At 38.4% G+C, this 17,168-nt stretch overlaps 1 protein-coding gene across 2 annotated transcripts in view; it reads left to right on the top strand.

Annotated features, from left to right (window-relative positions):
• SP4 (Sp4 transcription factor) overlaps positions 1 to 17,168 on the top strand; it is a 98,311-nt gene that overhangs the window by 373 nt on the left and 80,770 nt on the right. Inside the window, exons 2-3 of one of the 2 annotated variants that reach the window (XM_017975264.4) lie at positions 292 to 402; positions 907 to 2,461. In XM_017975264.4, the coding sequence (XP_017830753.1) occupies positions 331 to 402; positions 907 to 2,461 (1,627 nt within the window). In that variant the 5' untranslated portion in view covers positions 292 to 330. Of the gene's footprint in view, positions 1 to 286; positions 403 to 906; positions 2,462 to 17,168 lie in introns of both variants that reach the window. The other variant, XM_002751505.6, reaches the window with a different exon arrangement.

Raw genomic sequence — 17,168 nt, 5'->3', positions numbered from 1 at the left:
GTGTTTTGTCTTAATGTCTGAGAGAGAACAACCTCCTTCTGGGTGTTGCTCTGGAGCCGATGGGTCGGGTTTCAAACCACGTTTTGTGATACCCCCTCCTCCCTTTCCTCCTTCTCCCCCACCCCCTGCCGGTGTGCGTGGATCTCGGGTTTATGGAGATTAATGTTCGGGGGGAGGGGGGAGAAGAGGAGAGGGAGAAGACGAATAATAATAATCCTAATAACCTGTTGTCGTGTGTGTGTGTGTGTGTGTGTGTGTGTGTGTGTGGTTGGGGGGTTTGTTGCAGATCAGAAGAAGGAGGAGGAGGAGGAGGCGGCAGCGGCAGCGGCGATGGCTACAGAAGGAGGGAAAACCTCTGAGCCAGAGAATAACAATAAAAAACCCAAAACCTCAGGCTCCCAGGTAAAAGCAAACAAATAAAAAAAAATTCTTAACGACACATCAGGAAAGAGAGGGAGTTATGCCCTTTAAATGCCCAGAAGTAAAGAACAGAATAAAAATGTTTGTCCATCAAAGCATCTTTCTGAGAGTGAGGAACTTAAATTGTAATTTCATCAAGATTTCACCTCTTTGAGGGTATAACGCTGTTTAAAATTACCTCAGGAATTCAGACTATAAGAAAACGGTGTGTGTGTTCCCAAGGGCATTTTGAGTTTAGGAACAAAACACTTTACAAAGTTTTAAAGAAATTTCCTTTTATTTAAACTTGATATTATAGGACCTGCTTCCTTATTCATATAGTTCTTACCTACTTTTGTTCGTATTTCTTTTTGATTTCTACTGCTTCCTAAGTTCTGTTATGTAGAGTTGTCAAAATAAATAAGTAACCCCCTGGCAACTACTGGCCTCCACTAAATCCACCCACTTTTTTTTCCCCCTTCTGCTTCACCGCCCTATTTTGGGTAGGACTCTCAGCCCTCTCCTCTGGCTTTACTGGCAGCTACTTGCAGCAAAATAGGGACTCCTGGTGAAAATCAAGCAACTGGACAACAACAAATTATTATAGATCCAAGCCAAGGATTGGTGCAGCTTCAGAATCAACCACAACAGCTAGAACTGGTAACAACGCAACTTGCTGGAAACGCTTGGCAACTTGTTGCCTCCACTCCTCCTGCTTCAAAAGAAAATAACGTTTCTCAACCAGCTTCTAGTTCATCTAGTTCTTCCAGCAGTAATAACGGGAGTGCATCTCCTACAAAAACTAAATCAGGTAATTCTTCCACCCCTGGTCAATTTCAAGTCATACAAGTACAAAATCCAAGTGGTAGTGTACAGTACCAAGTGATTCCACAACTTCAGACAGTGGAAGGTCAACAAATTCAAATCAATCCAACTAGTAGTTCATCTCTACAGGATTTGCAGGGTCAAATTCAGCTCATTTCTGCAGGTAATAATCAAGCTATACTCACAGCTGCTAACAGGACAGCTTCTGGGAATATTCTTGCTCAAAACCTGGCAAATCAGACAGTTCCAGTCCAAATTAGACCTGGTGTTTCAATACCACTTCAGTTACAGACTCTTCCTGGTACTCAGGCTCAAGTTGTAACCACCCTACCAATTAACATTGGAGGTGTGACTTTAGCTTTGCCAGTGATAAACAACGTGGCTGCTGGAGGAGGGACTGGGCAGGTTGGCCAGCCTGCTACTACTGCTGATAGTGGGACTTCCAATGGGAATCAGTTAGTTTCCACACCCACTAATACCACTACTTCTGCCAGTACTATGCCGGAATCTCCCTCCTCCTCCACTACCTGCACAACCACTGCTTCAACATCTCTGACAAGCAGTGACACATTAGTGAGCTCAGCAGATGCAGGCCAGTATGCAAGCACGTCAGCCAGTAGTTCTGAACGCACCATTGAAGAATCTCAAACACCTGCTGCTACTGAGTCTGAAGCCCAGAGCTCCAGTCAGCTACAGCCTAATGGAATGCAGAATGCACAGGATCAATCAAATTCTCTTCAGCAGGTGCAAATTGTAGGCCAACCTATCTTACAGCAGATCCAGATCCAACAGCCTCAACAACAGATCATTCAGGCGATTCCACCACAGTCATTTCAACTCCAGTCAGGGCAGACAATTCAGACCATCCAGCAGCAGCCTTTGCAGAATGTTCAACTTCAAGCAGTAAATCCGACTCAGGTGCTTATCAGGGCTCCAACTTTAACACCTTCAGGGCAAATCAGTTGGCAGACTGTACAGGTTCAGAATATTCAGAGTCTTTCAAATTTGCAAGTACAGAATGCTGGGTTATCCCAACAATTAACCATCACCCCAGTGTCTTCAAGTGGTGGCACAACCCTTGCTCAGATTGCTCCTGTGGCTGTTGCTGGTGCCCCAATAACTTTGAATACTGCCCAGCTTGCATCAGTGCCTAACCTTCAGACAGTGAGCGTTGCCAACCTGGGTGCTGCAGGTGTTCAAGTGCAGGGAGTTCCCGTTACAATCACTAGTGTTGCAGGTAAGTTATGTCTTTTTAAGTACTTTTTAAATCATTTTCATAACAATCATTGCTTTTCTTTGCTAATTCTTAGGTTTGACATAGCCTTTGAAGTAAACACATAATCATAAGGAACCAGAAACAGGAATATTATAGTAACAAACATAGCTCTGTAGTAATCAGTGTGACATGTTCACTTTTGTAGATTTTATGATGTTAGGTTTTATGTGTTAAATTTGTTAGACAGTTTTAAAAAAAAGTATTATTTTTTGAGACAGAGCTTTCTGATTAGAATCATAATTGCCTTCTGTAATTTAGTGGTCTTATTTCAGTACGTTCGAACTTTTCAGAAAGAACCCTAGTCAAAATAATATTTATCTCTTCTTTAAGGGAAAGTAGTGTTAAACTGAATTGGTATATGTAACTGTGAATCTGTTAAACTTTTAATTCTGTGGTATAATAAGGCTAACTTTTTTTTAATGGAAGTTATTTCTCAAGCTTCAGTATCTTGTGACCCATACTTTTGTGTTTTATTACACTGGACTAGATATTGATGCAGTTGAGAGATAGTTTTATGTTGTGAATTGTTTGGTTAAATTTTATGTCTACTTTTAAGCTAATACCAGCATTTGAATTTATAATCCTTCATTTATAGAATTATATTTAATTAAATCTTATGGTCATTGTGTGATTTGTAGATGTTTAACGTAAGATTTGTGGAAAGCAATGAAAAATGTTGACAGAATTTACTAATTTGAATTAATTGTGGTAAAGTTATTTTTAAACCAATTTTAAAAGTAGTTGTTATTTGTTATGCGTACAAATAGATGCTTCTGAAGTACTTGGCAAGCAGTTTAATCTTTTTTGGACCAGTCTTGTCCCTAATAACTTTTGTTTTCTAGTAATTAAACCCTTTTCATTGATTCTGATTTGATGAAAACCTCGTTGTGTTTAGTGCCTTTGATACTTTCAGACCTTGTCAATTAAATATTTCTATTTTGATATTCTGAGATCAATTAAGTTTATCGCTTTTGAATGACCTTTTTTGAAATAAATTGTCAAAAAAATATGCTAGGGTTCTTATTTTATGGTTAATACCTCAAGTAGACGTATATGTGTAATTGTAAATTGCCTGGTAAAACTTTCTGATTCAGGAGAACTGAGATTATAGTTTTTATGTAGATACCCACTACTTCTAGACCAGCGCCATCCAGCTGGGAACGCTCTGTGATGTTAGAAATGTTTGTGTGTCCTATCTAAAATGTTAGCTGCAGGCTACATGTGGCTCCTAAGCGTTAGGTATGGCTGGGGCATCTGAGCAACTGAATTTTAAATTTTATTTAATTTTAATTGAAGTAGCCACATGTGGCTAGTGGGTTCTTTATTGGCAAGCGCAGTAATTTAGTGTTTTGAGTGTGGTATTTTTCCCCTAAAACTGTTACAGTGTAATTATATAAGTGTTTCTCTGGTTTACAGTCCTTAACTTGCTTTGTTTCTACTCCTTTGCTGAAAACTTTGACAATAATTGTAGTATTTCAGAAAAGTGTTTTTGGTGGGTTGAATGACAGTTTGCATTGTAAAAGCAGAAGCTATTTCACTTCCATTTCATCTTATTAAGCATTAGTGAATTGTGATTAATTAAGAGAACGGAGTAATTTATAATTTAGGTTAGAAGTAATCAATTCTTCTGCTCTCTAGTTGGTATCTGTTGCAATCCAGAGGTTTTCCCTTAGCCATTGTGAGGGTAAACAAATATTTTGGCCACCCAAACTTAGATTAACTTGAATGGTTGATTATAAACACAGGATCCAGCTTCTGGTACTGTAAGTTTTGATTTGTGGGGGATGAGGAATTTGCCTTTCAGCATACTTTCCAGATAATTCTAAAGCTCACTGAAGCGGCTGGGTGTGGTGGCTCATCCTATAATCCCAACACTTTGGGAGGCCACGGTGGAAGGATTGCTTGAGCCCACTAGTTCAAGACCAGCCTGGGCAACAATCTCTCCAAAAAAATTTTTTTTAATTAGCTGAATGTCGTGGTACACCTGCGGCCCCAGCTTCTTGGGAGGCTGAAGTAGGAGGATCGCTTATGCCCGGGGGATGCAAGCTGCAGTGAGTGAAGTGCTGCCTCACTGCACTTCCACCTGGGTGACAGATGGAGACCCTTTCTCAGACAAACTCACTCAGGTTTGAGAATCAAGTGTCTAGTCATCAGCAGTGAATCAGAAGACAGAATATGGAAGCAGGCGGGTATTGAGCTAGTTCATTTGTGCCTCAGAATAGATTTTGGTGGCAAGTACAACTTCTTAGGTTTTTTTTTTTTCTTAATCGATTTCCAACCCTCAGCTGAAAACTTTAGTTTTTATTCCACAAGTGTGTATTGAGATGGCTACTGTATGCTGAACCCTGCCAGTAGGTGTGGTTATTCCTTCATTTTCAGGGATAATTTTTTCACTTAAAGGATTTACGTGATTTGGATGGTTTCATTTAAGTATAGAAGGAGATTTGAAAAAAGTAAAATCATGCAAGGTAAATCTAATAAAACCAGTACTTGAAGCTGGGGAGCTTGGTACTTAGTTTTATGAAATGAGAATATTAGCAACAACCTAGGGGGATCCTCTTCCGTTAATAGTATATTCAGCATCATGTGTTTCTGTGCTTTGGTCTCAGCTGTAAATCCTGACTCCATGCTGAGCATTAGTTAGAATTGTAGTAGGAACCAAATATGTGTATATGCTCTGCATATGTTTGTTTCCTTATTGGGATTCCGAATTTGACTTTAAAAATTTTTACTTAAAAAAAAAATAGATAAGGGATTACTAGTGCAGTTGTGTTACATGGATGTATCGCATAGTGGTGAGATTTTAGTGTACCCATCACCCAACTAGTGAACATTGTACCCAATAGGTCATTTTTCAACCCTCACCCAGTCCCCCACCTTTTGTAGTCCCCAGTGTGTGTATTCCACCTGTATGTCCATGTGTAATCCTTTTTTTTTTTTAGTTCTCACTTGTAAGAGAGAACATGCTGAGTTTGATTTCAGAGGAAAAGCAAAAACCTTAATTTAAGCTCAAAGACAACTAATTGTACTTCTGGCTTAAGTTCCTTTATTTTAACTAAGTGAGGAGAATGAACTGCCTGTTTTCACAATGTCTTCTAATAGTCAAAGAGCCCTAAATAAAGTGAATTTCAGGTGTTACGTTTTCTTAAAGAATTTGGAGCTTGTAGGAACTATGGATAGCTAAATCTGTAATTAACTTGCAGTGGCCCACAGTATGCCTTATTTTTGGCAGTAATCATCATATGTAGCAACGGAGATCATACTGTAGGCCTTTTGATTGATGAATGAATATTTCTCAGTCAATTTTAGTGGAAATTAACAATTTTATGCTGGTTCTCCCACAGAGGAAGTTCAGACTTGGTGATAAGATACTGCTGACCCTTGAAGAACATGACTTTCTTACCTGATTTTTTTTTTACTTCTCCAGGGAATTAAAATATGAAACCTGGGGATATAGTATGAAACTAGAAGTGGAAGGACCAGTTCTTCATTATTAGTACCAAAGAAAATAATTAAAATTTATATTTAATTTTAAAACTGAATTTTATTCAGTAGAATTAACCTCTTACAGTGACCTTGTTTTCCAGAGCTATTAAAGGTGGAAAATTGGCTTGAGGTTTAATACAAATATGGTTTTCCTTGGCCATATATGTTTTATTAATTTGGATTTCCTTCATGGGTAGCTGTATGTATACATACTCATGTACTCCCGTGTTTGGTTACTCTTTTTTCAGAGGAGTCAGATTTACTCCAGTAATCTAACTTATTTAAAATCTTTATACTTTTTATTATAGATTGGAATTCACTATTAGAAACTTAAATCTTGTACACAATTTGAATGACTCAGGCTCTGAACTACCAAGCTGGCTTTAACTATTAAATGATTTTTTTCATGGAAGATGAAAAGTTCTCAGTGTAGAACCACATTAATTTTTAAAAAGGCATTTTGTTTTTGAGACGGAGTTTTACTCTTGTTGCTTAGGCTGGAGTGACATGTTCTAGGCTCACTGCAACCTCTGCCTTCTGGTTTCAAGTGATTCTCCTGCCTCAGCCTCTCAAGTAGCTGGGACTATAGGCATGCACTACGCCTGGCTAATTTTTGATTTTTAGTAGAGATGGGGTTTCACCATGTTGGCCAAGCTCATCTTGAACTCTTGACCTTGTGATCCACCTGCCTCAGCTTCCCAAAGTACTGGGATTATAGGCATGAGCCACTATGCCCGGCCCAGCATTTTTTTTTTTTTAAGAGGGATTTCAGGATAGAGTAACAAAGGAAAATAAAGTATTTTGTTTGTTTGTTTGTTTGCATTGGAAACGAAGTCTCTTCTGTCACCCAGGTTGGAGTGCAGTGGCAGGATATCTACTCATGCCCACTACGCCTCCTGGGTTCAAGCGATTCTCCGGCCTCAGCCTCCAAAGAGAAGGGACTACAGGCACATGCCACCACGCCTAGCTAATTTTTTTTTTTTTTTTTGAGATGGAGTTTCACTTTTGTTGCCCAGGCTGGAGTGCAATGGCACAATCTCGGCTCTCCACAACCTCCACCTTCCAGGTTCAAGCAATTTTCCTGTAGCTGGGATTACAGGCGTGTGCTACCATGCCAGACTGATTGTATATTTTTAGTAGAGACGGGTTTCTCCATGTTGGTCAGGCTGGTCTTGAACTCCTGACCTCAGGTGATCTGCCTGCCTTAGCCTCCCAAAGTGTTGGGATTACAGGCGTGAGCCACTGCGCCAGGCCTGTGTCTGGCTAATTTTTATATTTTTACAAGAGATGGGGTTTTGCCATGTTGGCCAGGCTGGTCTCAAACTCCTGACATCAGGTGATCTCCCCACCTCAGCCTCCCAAAATGCTGGGATTGCAGGCATGAGGCACCATGACTGGCTGAAAACAGAGTTTTAATCACCTGCTTTTCATATTCTGAATCAGAGAACATATAATAAGTAGTACTTAAGGAATATTGGGGCAGGCATGGAAGCAGATTAAGAATATGCTGGGCGTGGTGGCTCATGCCTGTAATTCCAGCACTTTTGGGAGGCTGAGGTGGGTAGATCACGAGGTATATTGGGGCAGACATGAAAGCACTCACAGCTTTAAATTTGCTTGATCAAGAAGGAAGATAGGGAATGGTGCTATGTGTATATCCTGTAGAAATAACATACCCTTACAAAATGATGGAATTGTAGGTGGAAAGGATCTTGGAGATTATGGCTCAACAGTTATAACCTTTTGATAATGCTGCTAAAGTCTATTTATAAAGGCATTTTGTGTTTTTACTCTCTGAAGAAATGTGGGTCAGAGGTTCTGCATTGCTACATTAAGTGCTTGGTGGTGACACAGTAAGGATTGACAGTAACAGGGGGACCTGGCCTAATATCAGACTGTACACATATGTGTGCTCTTCTATACTCTTCTCATGTGGGTTTGAGTTAAGTTTGGATGTTCATAATGCTTGTAATTTTGCTACCTAGTGAGTGAGCAAATTGTGGCAAAGGAAACCTGTTGAACCACAAATGGCTTATTTATGTGGTAAGATGAAGGCTTAATGAAATTGTAGTTACTAAAGTAACTTAAAAATAACTGAGCCTCTTTCTTCCACCCTCTTTCCTTAGCCCTATTTTAGAAATGAAGAAATTGAAGCCCAGAGAGGTCAAATGACCCTCTTACATTTTATGATAAAGTGAGGGCTAGAATCTTGACTTGTGCTTCAGTTGTCTTTCTGCTGCGTTTCTGGGTTGGCTTTTTGGAAGTTATCCTAAGGTCAGAAGGAACTTTCAGATTCAGTTTCAGGGTAGTATCAATAACTTAAAATTTATACTGCATGGTAAAAAGTACCAGAAAATTTAGCATGAATAACACCTAAATTCTTTAAAACATCCTGAACTTCAGACAAATGAGCTTGATAACCATTCTTAGCAAAGTCCTTGAATGAACTATTGAATAGTTGGCTCTTGAACACTTTAAAAAAGAACTCAGGAGTCACTGTGAGCCAGTATGGGTTCACTAAGAAACTAGGTTCATATCTTCTTTCTTTAGGGTTTCCAGATGCGTATGCAAAGGAAATAATGTCAACATAATATATCTTGATTTTAGTATTGATAGTCCTGGTCTCTTTGAATGCTCATAGCAGGTTGCACAATTATATGAAAAGTGGTAAGTGGTTATTCACCTCTGTAAGCAGTCTCACACTATTGCAAAATAGAACTAATTTTGATGTAGTACTGTTTGACATTGTTTTTTCAAATACCAGCTTGAAGGACGGCCATATTTACTAAATTCATATTGAGACAAAGCTGGGAGGTGGTGTTAATATGATAGAATTGAGATTCAGAGTGATCTTAATAGGCTGAAATGGTGGGCCAGAATTAGTAAGGTATATGTATAACAGGTAAGATCCTCTACTTAAGATGGAGGGTATTGGCCAGGCATTGTGGCTCAGGCCTGTAATCCCAGCACTTCGAGACACCAAGGCCAGATGGATCACGAGGTCAAGAGATTGCGACCATCCTGGCCAATATGGTTATTAAATCTACAAAAAAATTAGCTAGGCATGGTGGCATGAGCCTGTAGTCCCAGCTACTCGGGAGGCTGAGGCAGGAGATTACCTGAACTCGGGAGATGGAGGTTGCAGCAAGCCAAGATTGCGCCACTGCACTCCAACCTGGCGACAGAGTGAGACTCTGTCTCAAAAAGAGAAAAAAAAAAATGTTAGAGGGAATTATATACCTACAAGATAAAAAACCTGGTTTGGCAGAAGGACTTGTGAAAATGATTTGGGATTTATTGGCTTAATATGAACTGAGAATACAATAAAGCTCCTTCTGTGCCTTGTTCTCATCAAACACTTCTGCAATATTGTGTGCCGTACTGGGTGACACATTTTAAATGGGGCATTGACAAACTTGCAAACATATCAAGAAGGATTCCCAGAATCAGAAATGTGGGAAACATTTCATAGTAGCAATAATCAAAGAACTGAGTTCTTTCTTTAAAAGAAAACAAGAAATTGTGACAGTTGTCTTTAGATATATGAGGGTTTTTTTTTTTTAACTGACATAGTTCTATTATTTTGTTTGGCCCTGGAAAAACATAGAATATGTATACGTACACACACACAGACAGACTAGAATTATGCAACAATGGAATGGTTTGTTTCAGTAGGTAGTGATCATTAAAGATTGGATGTTCATCTGTCAAAGATACTATAGACTGCAGAAGAATTTCTTGTACTGTATAGAAAGTTGGGTTAAACTATAAACTCTGAGTTTTCTTCTTCTAATTCTAAAATTTAAGATCTATGAAATTAAAGTATATATTTTAGTTTGTTCTGGGTACTCCCATCCAACACATGGTCAAAGTGCTCTGTAAGTGTTAAACTTACATGGTTAGGTATTTAGGGATTTTTGTGAGAGAGATTGAGGGTGATATTTACTGTTTTTCTTATGGAGGCTGTATAATTAGGGTGAATTTTATTAAGCAATAAATGCAGCACTTTAATTCATAAATTAATATGTTTCTGTTCATTGTTCTTAAATTTACTGTGTGCTTAGGTGCTGTTTTCTATGTCATTTGCTCTTTTATTTGGTGAATACCAAAATAGTATTTTTAAAATGTGCTTTAGTTCTGACACTGAATTTGCAGTTAGCGATATTTTATCTCAGTATAGTAGCCTCCTCTTATCTTTGGTTTCGCTTACCTGCAGTCAACCGTGGTCCAAAAATATTAAATGGTATATTCTAGAAAGAAAGAATTTATAAGTTTTAAATTGCACACCTTTCTGAGTATTGTGATGAAATCCCAGTCTGTCTAAGGTGAATGGGAAGTTTCTCTTTATCGAGTTATACACTCTGAATATGCTACTAACGAGTCACTTCGTAGCCTTCTTAATTGCTGTGGTAGCACAGTGTGTTCAAGTATTTTTATTTGATATATTTATGGCCTCAAAGTGCAAATGTAGTAATGCCGGCAGTTCGGATATGTCTAAGATAAGCCAAATATATGCCAAAGAGAAGTAGTTAATCTTATACTTTGTGTAATTTATCAACTAAACTTTATCATAGGTTTATATGTATGAAAAAACAATATATATAAGGTTCGGTCCACGGTTTCAGTGATCCAGTAGGGGTCTTGGAACATACTTCCCCCCTCTGATAAGGGGGGACTACTCTAGCTCTTTAACCATAGTTGTGTTTCTGGTACTGTCACTTTAGTGTGAACAATGCGATTGCCTTTTCTTAAGTGGAATTAGAGAACAATTGGAAAATCTAGGATCCTAAAAGAGCCCAAATTCTGGGAAGCACTGGCAGCATTAAATTTGCCAATTTTCCCTACGGAGTAAGCAAATCCAGTATGCCTTTTTTATTTTTAAGGTATTTATGCTTATGTTTTTGTTTTATAAATTTATAGGGTACAAGTACAATTTTGTTACATTGCTATGTTTTATAGTGGTGAAGGCAGGGCTTTTAGTGTATCCATCACTTCAGTAATTTACATTGTATTCATTGAGTAATTTCTCATTCTCTCCTACCCTCACATCCTCTTTCCTTTCCTTCCCCTTTCTCTTCTCCCTTCTCCTTCCCTACCTCCCCTCTCCCCTCTCCCCTCTTTCCTTCTTTCTTTTTTTCTTTCTCTTTCTTTCTTTCTTTCTTTCTTTCTTTCTTTCTTTCTTTCTTTCTTTCTTTCTTTCTTTCTTTCGTCTATCTTTCTTTCCGTCTGTCTTTTCTTTCTTTCCTTCTGCCCTGTAGTAGTCACTTTCTTTTTGGCTCAAAATAATCTGGTACAGAGGTGTTTTTTGAAAATGTTTGAGGTCATACGCAGTGGCTCATGCCTGTAATCGCAGTGGCTCATACCTATAATCTCAGCACTTTGCAAGGCTGAGGGAGGAGGATCCCATGAGCCCAGGAGCTTGAGACCAACCTGGGCAACACAGTGATACTGTGTCTCTACACAAAAAAGGAAAAAGAAAAGAATTAGCTGGGTGTGGTGGTCCATGCTTGTAGTCCCAGCTACTCAGGTGGCTGAGGCTGAAGGATTGCTTGAACTCAAAGAGTTCTGTTCAAGGTTATAGTATGCTATGACAGTCACTGCACTCCAGCCTGGGTGAGAGAGAGAGACCCTGTCTCTTAAAAATGTATCTATATGTATGTAAAATGTTTAAGACTCAAGAATCTTTTGAATACAGAAAGTGATAATTCAAATATATGAAGCTTCTCCTTTCCTCAGGGATGATAATAAAGTTAAGGAGATTGGAAATATCTGTGCTTGATCAGAGGTAATGGTTCACATAGTAGGTTTATTATTGGTGCAGATCACATGTACATAGAGGCGTCATATAGCACACTAAGAATTAAAACTCACATTTTTGTTTGTTTGGGTACTTTCTGCCTCGCCCCCCCCCCCCCATTAGCTGTACCATCTGGGCAAACTTCATAATTGTAGTTCCATTCATTTTTCATTTGCAAAATAGTGATATTAGTTTCCTACCTTCTTTACCTCTTAGAGTCTCAAAGATTAGATAAGATAATACATATGAAAAGGCTTTGCATATTGTAAAGAAAACTAGGCAGGAGGTGGTAACCCAGCAACATCTGTATGTAGTGACACCCACTAGAAGAATGTGAAGTAGTAAAGTGGGAGAATGAGCTATTTTAGGTATGGATATTAGCTTGAGTTACACGTCAGAGGTAAATGAGCAATTTGTATAGAGTAATCAGAAAGCTTTGGTGAAGTGCAAGCAAGGGTGAGGTGAGGCGTATGGTGTATTTCCAAGTAGAAAAGAAGTGGTGTAGCTGGGAATGGTGGTTCATACCCATAATCCCTGCACTTTGGGAGACTGAGGCAGTTGGATCACTTCAGCTCAGGAGTTTGAGACCAGCCTGGGAAACATGGTGAAACCCATCACTACTAAAAATACAAAAATTAGCTGGGCATAGTGGTGCGTGCCTGTAGTCCCAGCTACCCTGGGAGTCTGAGGTGGGAGAGTTGCTTGAGCCTGGAAGTTGAAGGTTGCAGTGAGCTGGGATCATGCCACTGCACTTCAGCCTGGGCAACAGAGTGTCTTGAAAAGAAAAGAGCGGTGTATTTCGATAGAGTAAGAACTAAATGTCTGCTCTCTACTTAGCCCTTGTTAGGTTCTGAAGGTACTAACTTAACCTGTCTTAAAATGATGTTTGTGTTCAGGAGAAAGACTTCCATACATGAAACCATTATATGGCAGCTGCAACTACATATGAGAGTTTATACTTAAGTACTGGGTTTTGAGGTATGGAAAACAAGTGTGAGAGATCAGAAGTCAGTGAGGTTAGTGGGGAGTAAACAAGAAAGGCTTTTTCTGGTAGAGATAGGACTTGAAATAGGCCTTAAAGATTAGTTCGGAAAGTGGACACTTGAGACTTTGGAGGTGAGAGGTGAAGAGTGAGAATGTCTTGAGTCAATCTACTAAACTTGGAATGAGCTTGATGGGTATCAAATATTGGGGGAAAAAAGCTATCATGTGGAAGCTTATAACTAACACAGGGAATGATGGGGGTCTCTCTTGTATGCTTTCTAGAGGCATAGTGGTCTCACATAGTAGCTCAGAATTGCCAACCAAACAGCCTGTGGCACTCCTGCTTCAGCCACAGAAGTTGTGTGTTTGTTGAAGCATTTCCTAACATTTTGTTTGAAGAAGTGATTCTGCCAAAATAATAATTAAAAATAAATTGAGTTTTCTTCTTTCTCTTCTGGGGACATTGTCTGCAGGCACTCAGAATGGTCCAGCGTTTGACATACTGACGTAGGCTTTCCTACAATACAGCCTCTAACAAAACTAGGCTGTCCTGAACCCCTGGTAATAGAGTTGTTTACCTTTATACCGAAGGTTGGGAAAACACCAAAATCTGCATGTGGCGTGTGCCCAGGCAGACTTTGAGGGTTCGTGCTGTAAGACCTAAAGTTTTTATGAGGTTGTCCAAAAGAAAAAAACATGTCAGCAGGGCCTATAGTGGTTCCATGTGTGCTAAATGTGTTTGTGACAAGGATCAAGTGTGTTTTCCTTATCGAGGAGCAGAAAGGCCTTGTGAAATTGTTGAAGGCACAAGCACAGAGTCAGAAAACTAAATAAAAAATGAAACTTTTGAGTAATAAAAATGAAAAAAATAAAAAATAAATTTGAAAAACTTGAATCTAATGGAGGTATTGAGTGAAAATGTTTGTAATGCAAATGATAATTACAGAATGTTTATAGATAAAAGTGTAGAAAAGTTAGAAATCAGGAGCCCAGATAAAAGCATATTGTTAGAGTAATTTAGTTATGAATTCACAGTGGTCTCTAGAAAGACTGTGGCAGTGAAGTAAATGGTTGCTAAATATAAAAAACAGCTTGTTGAGTTTCTCTAGGACCCAGAATGGTGACATGAAAGAAATGGTAAGGGATTAGGTAAAAACATTAGGTTTGTTTGTTCTTTCCTCCTACTCTGTATGAAGCATGGTAATAGGGATTGAGAAACTAAAGATGAAGTAAGACGTGTTTCTGCCCTCATAGAATATATTATCTGTTGTGGGAGACATACTGTATTTCCCTGCTTCTAGGACATGCTTTTTACATTTTATTTACTATTATTATTATTATTTTTGAGACGGAGTCTTGTTCTATCACCCAGGCTGGAATTCAGTGTCATGATCTCGCCCACTCCAGCCTCCATCTCCTGGGTTCAAGTGATTCTCCTGCCTCAGCCTCCTGAGTAGCTGGGATTGCATGCACCTACCACCACGCCCAGCCAATTTTTGTATTTTTAGTAGGGAGGAGGTTTTGCCCTCAGGTGATCCACCCACCTCAGCCTCCCTAAGTGCTGGGATTACAGGCATAAGCTACTGTGACTGGGCCCATTTTAAATCTTTGAAATTATTTTAAAGTTCTGCTGATTAAATTATGACATGCCTTTGATAACACAAAAGGCATGTCATAGTTTAACTAGCAGAACTTTTTTCTTTCTTACGATCTCTTGCATCTTAGACTCAATGGTATATGAAATAGATGGGGTAGGTAGGTAGGTAGGTAATTAAATTACTTAGTGGTGTTTGGTTTATAAAAGCTATGAATGAAGTGTTACAGAAGCCCAGAGGAAGGAAGAACTAGTTCTGCTTGTAGGGTTCTGGGAATGTTTTCATGGAAAGGATGACAACTGAGCTGAGACTTAAAGGGGATGACTTAAAGGATGACTGAAAAGTTTACCAGGTCAGAAGGAAGAGAAGGGCCACTCTTCTTCTCTTCCTTCTGACCTGGTAAACTTTTTAGTCATCCTTTAAGGTTCTGTTGGATTTCACATGCACTTTGAAATTCAATTAGTGTTTTATAAACATTGCAAAATTCAGACTTAGCTCGAGGAGTATTCATATAAAAGTTGGATTGTAAGCCTCATGTAAGTAGAGTCTGTGTCGTAAATGTAAATACGTGAATGATTTTGTAATTTTATTTTTTTCTCACACCTTGATGAGCGTTGCTCAGTATCTGTCATTCTGATACTGAACCAGAAGAAAGGACACAGGTGGAGAACTTTGATTTAATAGGAGAATGGGATGGACAGATCCTTGGAATAGACTCAAGATATATATTAAAGGAATGAGAGAGTTTATGATCATAAAAGGAAAAATGATTAGTAAAGTGAAATAAAGGGAATTTAAATCTGATTGCTTCACATGTTTGGTAGACAGTTGCAGGTGAGAATCGTACCAGTGAGGGGAACGTTAGGAAGAAATGGAAGGTATATTAAAATTCCAAATTGAGTCCCTCTGATGTTATTTTGTAGATGCCTCATAATATGGCCAGTCAGAAGGGGTTTAGTACAGTTCTGTAAATAATGAGTCAAGTCACCATAGCTTTTTGTTCACAGAAGCAGAGCTGCTTTTACACAGGAGTGTAGGAACGAGATAAGTGATCTGTGCTGTGGTAAGTGGGTATCTGTGCCTGGTGTGGGGCTGGGGAAGGGATGGAAAATGCTTGTTTGGGTCTAGTTGAGGATATCTGTGCCAGGGAGTTCAAGAAAAGAGGAAAGAGGAAGAGACTAGGTGAATACGATGACAGGTACTAACTGGATTTATATAAGAGAAATAAATACTTAAGGTGGTTTGTGAACTCTAAATATTTAAATCTACATACGAACCAGGTTGAGACATTTGACAGATATTTGTCATAAATACTACAAAGTATGAAAACATGCTTGTTGAAGCAAACTTTGATTGTTGTGATTTTATTAGTATAGGTTTTTAAATTTAAAGCATATTTTTATTTTCAGAATTTCTCTCACCTGTTCTCATTGGTAGTATGTCACTGCCTTTACTCATATGAATGATAGGGCAGGTAAATGGTTTTATTATCCCTTTGATAGACTTTCATCTATTACCTGGACTCCCTATTGGCAGACACATCCACGAATTCAGTCAGCAAGTAGATACTTGTATTGTGTGGCTTGATGTGTTCCTTAGGTAGTTGAATAACATGGGACTGAATTCCTGCCTCTGTAATATTCTAGTGGGGAAAGAAATTATGCAATTTTCTTTAATGAATACAACAAGTAGTAAAAGGGTACTTTGAACCTTATGTTTGTTTTATATTTTGCTGACATTTACTGCATGTTGTTAGTATTCCAGATAGTGTATGTAGCACTTGAGCTATTAACTCATGTAATCTTCAGAACACACTGTAAGGTAAGTATTGCTGACATCCCTCCTCTCAGGTATAAAAACTGAGTTCTATAGAGGTTAAATAATTTGCTCAAGGCCACGTAGTGAATGATGGAACCAGAGTCTAAACATACTTGTACTATTACCACTTACTGCCTCTAACTATATACTCTCTGTATGCTGTAGTGTTTGTTTTCTTTGATGATTTGTGGACTGTTTTTTGTCTCTTATATGCCACTCTTTAAGCACTTTTTATATATTAACTTGTTTACTTTTCATAATTCAATGAAGAAGTTGTTCATTGAAGAAGTTGAAACCAAGGCTGTTTCATGTTCAATGAAGAAGTTGAAACCAAGGCTGTCAGAGGTTAATTTACTTGGCCAAGATCATATAGCTAGTAAGTTAGGGTGCTAGTAAGAAAAATTCTTTATAAAACAAGTCCAGGTGAATAGAACTGTAATCTCTCTTTATAGCTAGCCACTACTGTTTTAAGTATTTTATTGTAATAACTGTAATATGCTCAATAAGAAACAGTTTCCTAGATCTTTAGCTGAGTGTTCCATTCCTTCTGTTCCCTTGGAGGTTCAGGGTGCATATGCCACAAAGGGAATTAGAAAAAGAAAGTTTTTATTACTTTAATGGCCTGTGTTGATTGTGAATTTGAGTCTAGTAAGAACATTTCCTTGACTAAATATGTATGTATCACAAACTAATTTTGAATAAGTTTTAAAAACACAGATTCTAAGAGTATAAGCCAAATAAAGTCTTTATTCATTTTTTCCTTTTGTTTTTTTGAAGAAAGGGGCCCAAAAGAGGGAGTCTTATATCTTATTTTCATTAATAGTTGTAAAACCCAAAAAAGAATATACTTTGTAAGGCTTACATTTCATGACTTGCTTCTTGATCAGGATGTGACATGTTATTAGATAGGAATTTATGATCTTTTTCTGAAGGATAACCTTAAGAAAACTCAGAGACCCTTATGTATAGAATTTATGTTCTTCAGCTA

This window comes from Callithrix jacchus, chromosome 11, assembly GCF_049354715.1.
Source record: "Callithrix jacchus isolate 240 chromosome 11, calJac240_pri, whole genome shotgun sequence".
NCBI classification, from domain to species: domain Eukaryota; kingdom Metazoa; phylum Chordata; class Mammalia; order Primates; family Cebidae; genus Callithrix; species Callithrix jacchus.
The sequence above is the reverse complement of the archived record's forward strand: the minus strand, read 5'-3'. Positions and strand labels throughout refer to the sequence as shown.